At 45.6% G+C, this 7,768-nt stretch overlaps 1 protein-coding gene across 2 annotated transcripts in view; it reads right to left on the bottom strand.

The window, feature by feature from the left end:
- The window catches only part of NAA60 (N(alpha)-acetyltransferase 60, NatF catalytic subunit), a 49,762-nt gene that overhangs the window by 7,509 nt on the left and 34,485 nt on the right, over positions 1 to 7,768 (bottom strand). The window contains exons 2-4 of one of the 2 annotated variants that reach the window (XM_019507521.1): positions 6,142 to 6,257; positions 3,290 to 3,419; positions 2,030 to 2,126 (exon numbers count right to left, since the gene is read on the bottom strand). In XM_019507521.1, the coding sequence (XP_019363066.1) occupies positions 2,030 to 2,126; positions 3,290 to 3,419; positions 6,142 to 6,251 (337 nt within the window). In that variant the 5' untranslated portion in view covers positions 6,252 to 6,257. Of the gene's footprint in view, positions 1 to 2,029; positions 2,127 to 3,289; positions 3,420 to 6,137; positions 6,258 to 7,768 lie in introns of those variants that run through there. The other variant, XM_019507522.1, reaches the window with a different exon arrangement.

The raw sequence follows: 7,768 nt of genomic DNA, 5'->3' as shown, positions 1-7,768 counted from the left end.
GGTGGGAGGGGGGGGAATCAGAGCATTAGTGCTCAAATACAACTTAACTGGAAAATACCTGGAACTAAAAAAGCCTCCCCTGTGAAAGGCTTAGATTTAGAGTGGAAATGGAAAAACGTTTGAGAGCTCTCAAAACTTCATTCCCCCCGAAAGACAGCAGCAGTTGTTATGTAACTGTAGATTGTTTCCTTGTATTGTTCTGTTACAGCTATGAGATTCTGAACACTTACGGAGTCGGTGGACTTCCAATAGTGTCACAAAATGCTGTCCAGATTTAATGCATGCATAGAATGTACTGACCTCAGGAGAGAAACTCCAGAAAGGTGCACTTGTTTGTCAGGTTATCTGAAGGTAAGTCAGAGACCTCAAACCTGACATTCAGAAAAAACTAAAGGGGGATCCATTCTTGGAATAAGAATTTTCCTGTTGTATTAAAAAGATTTCATCCCAACACTTCACTTGCATATGAACCAAGTCTAGTCTTCTTCCTCTTGGTCATTTTTAAGGCATATCATGTTGATTTGGGTTTGCATTTCCCTAAATGCAAATGTTTTCCCCTGAACACTCCTTTATTCCTACAATTATAAATCCACCTATTGAATAGGCCAAATAAATGAAGCTGGGTCTGATATGGTCCCAGCTGTACAATATCTTTGTGTAGGCTTTGCTGACACACACAGCACCATATTCTAGCTCAGTGGTTCTTAACCTTTTTCCTACCGGGACTCATCTGCAAAGATCCATGGCCTGTCCCAACCCACACCCCCCTGGCCCTGCTGGTGCCCAACTCCCAGTTTCCTGCCCACTTTGGGCTATGCTGGTGTCCCTCACTCCTGACCCACAGCCCCCTGCCCCTCTCGGCTGCTCCCATCCCACTTGGGCTGGAGTGCAGTGGCTCTGGCTCATGTGGGTGGTAGAGGAGCGAGTCTGGCCCTGGCATGGACTGGAGAAAGGAGGAGGAGAGGTCTGTGGCACCCCACCCCCCCAGGCTGGAGCTGCTGTGCCGCACCAGGCAGCCTGGTTATGGCCCCCCGGCAGCATTTCCCAGCTGTCCCACCCCCACGAGCACAGGCACCAGCCTCAGTGCTGCCAGCCTAGCCACACAGCTCTCCCCTGCCCCTTTTCCCTGCTGGAAGGAGAAGCTGCCTTCCCGCCATCCCTCTGCCCTGCTGCAGCTTGCAACCCTTTGAAATATTTTTGTGACCCACTTTTTGGTTGTGACATGCTGTTCTAGCTGACAGTGTTTGAACAGAATGTTATTCCTATGCACCGGACACCTAAGGATACGGATGGTACCTGCCGCACACTAAAAGAACATTTTGTCTGCTCATGAAACATACAGTATACCCCTGCAACACTGAAAAGGGCAAGACTATTTTGCTGTAGGATTTTCCCACAGCAACAACAACTGCTGGGCTGTAGCTGGGATAACAGCTGACTAGTGCATCTACATGCTGGATGTAATTAGATTCATACTGTTCTTTATCCCAACCCCCTTGGTCTCTTTTTAAGGATTTTTATTGAAAGTTGGAGAAGGTGCAACATCTGCAGCCTCTGGGGGGGCTACAGATTTAGCTCCTTGAGAGCTGCAGCCTGTATCTAGTCCTTTGCAGTGGACTCAACCCTGACCTGGAGAAGCCAGTTGAGTTCCATCTCCAACTGCATTCAATCCATGGCAGCTCTCCCAGGCCTCCAAGCAAGAGAAACAGTTACAGGAAGGCTTGTACAGCATGATCAACTAATTTTGTTCCTAGTGGATGAGAGCTCCACCTTCTTGTTTTGGATGCCAATGAATGGCCCCAGATGCTAAGTCCTCTCAGTCGGTCTTTACTCAGAAGAATGCGACACACAGCAAACTTCATTCCCCTTATAGAGCAAGCCTGTCTCAAAAGAGAAAGAATCAAGACATTTGATCCTTTTGCCTGTACCCATACAGCCAGACTTAAACGTACATCACAAGAAGCAAACAAACAATCTCTATGACTGATCAAGACTTGGGAACAGAAAAAGTTATTTTGCATAGTCTTACCTATTCCATGTTTTCTAAATTCTTTCACCACTCCTAGACTTAAAATGTAAGCGACTTGAGTATCAACAGGAAAATTTGAAGCTAGGATATCTCCATCCTGAGTAAAGACATGACAGATATTAAAACGGCGCAATGTGAAATCTCTGTACAGCACTGAACATCAGCTAAACAAAGCAAGTAGCAGAAAAATTCTTTTTGTCCTGCCATCTTTGCAGAACTGCTAGAAAGGAGAATTAAAAAAACAAACAAAACAAACAAATGAACCCACAGGCTCCTAAATGGAAGAAAAAGAGAAAGTATTTAGTTGCTTGCAGAGGTTAGAATGGGACCCCATACGTGGGGGAGAGTTACGCTGCTTTAACTTTTTCTTCCAGTCTGTATGGTAGGAAAAAAAATCCCAACTATTTCTTTAATATTTTAGAGAGAATACATATATTAACTCAATGTATTTAACATATAGTTGCTTACTGAAAGAGACAAGTTTAAAAATCACAGCATGGAGTTCCATGTTTAAGTGTCCCTATCAGAAGTCAGCAGTTTGCCAGCAAACACACACATTTCCCCTGCAGTTTTCCTTCTCACACATCACCAGCCGCCATGTGAAGTTCTACAGGCCAAACTGTGAACTCAGCAGCACCTGTGCAAGTCTACAGATTTCAGTGACATTTCACAAGTGTCACCAAATGAAGCTTAGTAAACAAGCTAGCAATGCACAACAGCACACTTATTCCATATGGATACCAACAACTGCCTCAATAAAGGAAAAGCACCTGTCAGGCCAAATGATGCCTGGCAGAAGCAGTGCTGCTATGTGTATATCTGCTCCTCAGATTCTTTTGCTCTCTCAGGAACAAAGAAATGTGTAGTCACAGCTAAAGCTCATTTGAGAAAAAGCAAAAAATGAATAAATGAAGCAGTTTGTAATGCATCATGCCTGTCTGCACAAGCACAGAATTCAGTGGTCTGCAGAAAAGTGCTGCTGGCCAATATCTGTACACCACTAATGGATTAAGAACCCATTCATTGTTCTCCCACTCCAAGCAGGGGAAGCCTGAATTTAAACATGTCCTACTTTTTCTTTCTCTCTTTCACAATCAGCTTTCTTTTCATGTAGAAAAGTTGCTGCCCATGTCATTCTTTTGATAAGGTCAGGACTGCTCAGGAAAACTGGAGAGATGGATCCCAGTGCATGTAATCACTGGAGGGCCGGCAAGGCACAAACACGAGACATATCATATCCTGGGAGCATAATCTGCCTACCTCTTTATGCACTTTCGTTCTGCTCTTTATCTCAGCTACTATCATTCCCACAATGGCACCTCTGTAAGTGGCTGCAAGGGAAAAGAACTTCTTGTTGGAAGTGATGTCCCGATACCATGAGTCAGGATACCTGAGAAGAAAAGCCAACATTACTCATGAATCCTTGAGAACACAGCATTTCAAATTCAGCCATGATCCTGAAGTCAGTCAGACTTTCCTCAAAATTTGAGTTACAGTAACATTTCAATCAGGACAGGCAATAAATGTTGAGTTGTTGCTGGCTGACTGGAAATATAGCAGGTGGCACCCTTTCACAAGGTTCAGTCACAGGTGGATATCCAAACTGGCCTAAACATAAATGAGTAACCCATAAACATCAGAATTCCCTTGTTGATGGTGACAAAATTTAACACAAATACCTGACAACAGACCCTCAACCCAAACAATTGTTACTTTTTTGCCACAACATTAGAAACAACAACTAAAAACAACTTCTAATACTTTTCTTATCCTATATCTCAACAGCTATTGTGAGGACTTGAAGAAAAACATCTATTTCAGATGGGAAAGGTTTGTATAATTTTAAACCTCCGCACCTCTTGAAGACCTTGTGCAATTTGCCTCACTTTAAAGCCAGGCTCCATCCTGGGATAAGACCCGACAAACACATTTCTCAAATTGATTTATCTGTGCTAACTACAGGGGGTCTCAAACTGGACACGTAAATGGAGAAACTAAATTTCTTTCTACTCTAATTACAGAAAAGCCAGTCTGTAAATCTATAAGGGACATTGCATTGCTTCTGTTAAAACAGGGATGGAAGAGTGAGGATGGAAGTATTTTGGACAAATATTAAAAGTAATTTTAATAACAAGATGCTCTGTTTAGAGACCACTCAAATCCTGTTTCAGAGAGCTATGCCATTTAATGCACTAGCTCTACATTTTGCAAATAGCAATGGTTTTCTTTTATGAAAAACTCTGTATTTACTCCTATGGTCAGGTTTAAGGCACAGAAGTTAGTCCTTTTTATTGGTTGATTCCTGGAGCAATGGGTTGGCTTCACTGACTATTAGACTGACACCTTGACTCCTCCAGGAAGTCCTTCAGAGTGACAGCTACAGAAGAAACTAGAAATTAGCACTGGACCAGTCACTGAACTTGATGCTGGAACATGAACCTCTTTACCTCAAATTTTAGTAAACTGCCAAACACACAATGGTGTCAAGAAAGACCTGCACAGGATTTTAACAGTACAAGATGTCAACAAGAATTAACTGAACAGTCCTGATACTTTGCACTTTAAGTTTCCAGATTCTAGTGATTTCTAAATTCAGAGATGTCCAAATTTAGATTTCTCCAGATTTCTAGATTTAGAAACTATGCAGTGTTTTCAAGATCTTGGCTTGTGAATCTCTTTCCACAGTTCACCTGGGTAAAGAACCATATTCAGGTCTAGTGCTCTGCATGTATGATTATGAACAACGAAACAGACATCTCAAGCTCCTCCTCAGGCCAGACCCTGTGCAAAACCACCACAAAAATGTTACATCAACAAAGGATAGGTGCAGAGGTTGCATACATCTATCCACTCCATTTTCAGTAGATGCTGGGGGCCAAAGGAGGCAGGCATGCGATGGGATCAAAAGGCAGCATCCCTTAACTCAGCAGTGAACTCATGTATCTACACAAAGTCCTTACACAGCAATCAGGGCCCCTGGCAGATGTTCAGTTAAAGGACCTACTGAGATCTGATCCACCACCTCAGTACCCATGCTGCCATCCATGCTACACATGCATAGCAAGAGGCACAACTGTGGGATTAGAGACCGGATTCAAATCATGCCCTATTCCCAGTGCAGGCAGAGCCCAGGATCGTGATCCTGAGCTCACCCAGAACCGGCAATTAGGAAGCCAAGTGCCTGGTGTGGCCAGCTTAGAGTGTCAGTCAGCTGATCAGTGCTTCTGAGGCTGGGAGCACTGATCAGCTGATTGGTGGTACTGGCCCCATGTTCAATTTAAGATGTAATAGGAACCAACCACAAAAGTTATTACACATTTTCTGTAATAACTCTGTGGCTTGTTCCCTGTTCTTATTGTACTACATGAACACATGGCCATACTACTAAAGACATAATTATTATATTTATTCAAATCCAAGACAAGGTCTATCCGTGCTGTTGTCCCCCCCCCCACCATATTCAACATGGGGAGGAAATCACCTTGTCTTGGATTTGGAGTACAAGGTGGGGGGAGGGAGCTGGGTTGGAGCCAGAGTCAGAGCTGAAGCAGCCTCGCGTCTCCACTGAAGCCTCTGCTCCCTCCCTGCTGTTGGGTGCTGGTACATGGCTGGGCAAGAGCTGGAGCTCGCATGTACCCCATGCCCAGGAGAGAATGAGGCTGGAGCCGGAGCCATGCATGTCTGACAGCAAGCAGTAGGGGGGAAAGGGTAGAGGCTGGGGTGGGGGGGAGCAGGCAGGGGGCAGAGGCTGTGGGGGAAATGAGCTGCACCTGCCACTGCTACTTTCCCCACTGCAGTGGTGGGGAGAGGGACAAATTTAAGGTACCCCCCCCCTCCCACCACAATTAGATTTTATACATGGAAAATCACGATAACTTTATAGATTCTACATATGGAAAAATGTAATTATTGGGGGGTCATCTTAAATTCTGCTTCCTGGTGTCTTAAGTGTAACATCTGCCAGGGGCCCAGGATTTAGATAGAATAGCCTTTAACTGTTACATCATCTGCTGCACTTGTTCTTGGCTCTGTATTTTCACAAAGGTAAAATTCACAGCTATTGTTTACAAAACACACCCCCTCTCCTGCCACCTCCCAGGACTGTTACCTACTCAATTGGGAACCAGTCACCGCAGAGCTGTTTCACTGTGTCTATGTCATCGTGGCAGAGAAGACGCAGGTTTATGTCAGTAAGTGCAGTCGGGGGCACCTCCTCTGTCATTCACACCTACAAGGGAAGAAAAGCATATTAAGGACACAAGCAAATGCTTAACTCTTCTCAGCCACTGAAAAGAATCTGCGACAAAGGCAAGATGTGCTTTCAAGTAAGTTCTCTCAGGCAAACATGAACTTTCAGAGCTGAAACAAATGTAGTAAATGTAACTTGTACAGTATCAGTGCTGGTACAAGCATGGCTCAGTAGATGGTTCACACAGCACTAATTCCCATCCTTACACCAGGAACCTGGACTGCAGGCAGTAGGATGTGCGAAGCTTCGGTAGCCAATTTGATTTGGAGGAGATTCGGCCTGATTTGGGAGTCAAATCTTCGAATCTGAATCGAATCGGGAGACCCATTAAAAAGTCCAAATTGAATTGGAAGCTGGACCTGGGCTCTGTGCTGGTAATTGTGGGGTAGGGGGGAGGCCTGAAGGAGGGGGGAGGGGACCATGGGGGGACCCCTGATGGCTCACCCAGCCCCCCCACATGACTGCCCCACCCAGCCCCAGCGGCTGGGCACTTAAAAACAAAGCAAAAAAAATAAACCCCACACTCACCAGCTGCAGCAGCAGTGACTGGGTTCTCTGTGGGCTCGTGGCAGAGCCCCCCCCCCGCACAGCACGGGGCAGCAAGGCTCCCCTCCCCCCACAGCACCCGCGTGGCAGCTGTCACACTGAATGGGCGCAACGTGGCTCGACAGGATGCTGCGCACTGTCTGGGAGCTGGGGCTGTTCAGGCTGAGTGCTGCCGGGCTCTGGGTGACTGCTGGAGCCGCCGCAGCTCCGAGACAGTGTGCGGGGCCCTGCCAAGCTGCGCTGCTGCTGTGTGGGTGCCAGGCGGGGGGGGGCAATTCCCACTGCCACCCGCAGCCCTGCAGGGGGGCTCTGCCACAAGTCCCTGCATGGCTTTTTTTTTTTTTTTTTAAAGTGCCTATTTGATTCAGAGGAGATTCAGTTGGAGTTGGCAGTCAAATCTCCGAAGCCAAACTGAACTGGGACAGTGATTTGAATCACTGAATCGAATCACTGTCCAGCCAAATTGGCCAAATCCGAATCAAATACTTGCTGCTTTGCACAGGCCTAGCAGGCAGTGCTCACACTTGCACATCTGGAACACTACATCTGGTACACCACCACATATATCCAAGACACTACATAAAAAGGCAACTCAGACTGAGGTTACTATATGCAAAGCAGCAAGAATACCAATCATTTTCAGAGCCATAATAGTGCACTAGAGATACACATCCAGGCCAGGGATGGGGGTGGGGGGCAAGGAACCAGAAAAAAAAAGTTGTATACCAAAAGTCAAACACTTATTATAACATTTTTAAATTTAATTTCAAAAAATATTTTTGTCATGATTTGTGCTTGCGTAGTGTGTATAGAGGTGACTGCGTAATAGTTCAAAAATAAAGTCTTACTCTTGTATATTGTGTGTGTGGTGTGGTTGGGAGCTGTTAGCGTGTGTGTATATGTGGCGGGGTTGTGGGGACAGGGTGTGGGTGTGTGGGGTGAGG

Source organism: Gavialis gangeticus, unplaced genomic scaffold (assembly GCF_001723915.1).
Source record: "Gavialis gangeticus isolate Ggan-Ray unplaced genomic scaffold, GavGan_comp1, whole genome shotgun sequence".
NCBI classification, from domain to species: Eukaryota; Metazoa; Chordata; order Crocodylia; family Gavialidae; genus Gavialis; species Gavialis gangeticus.
The sequence above is the reverse complement of the archived record's forward strand: the minus strand, read 5'-3'. Positions and strand labels throughout refer to the sequence as shown.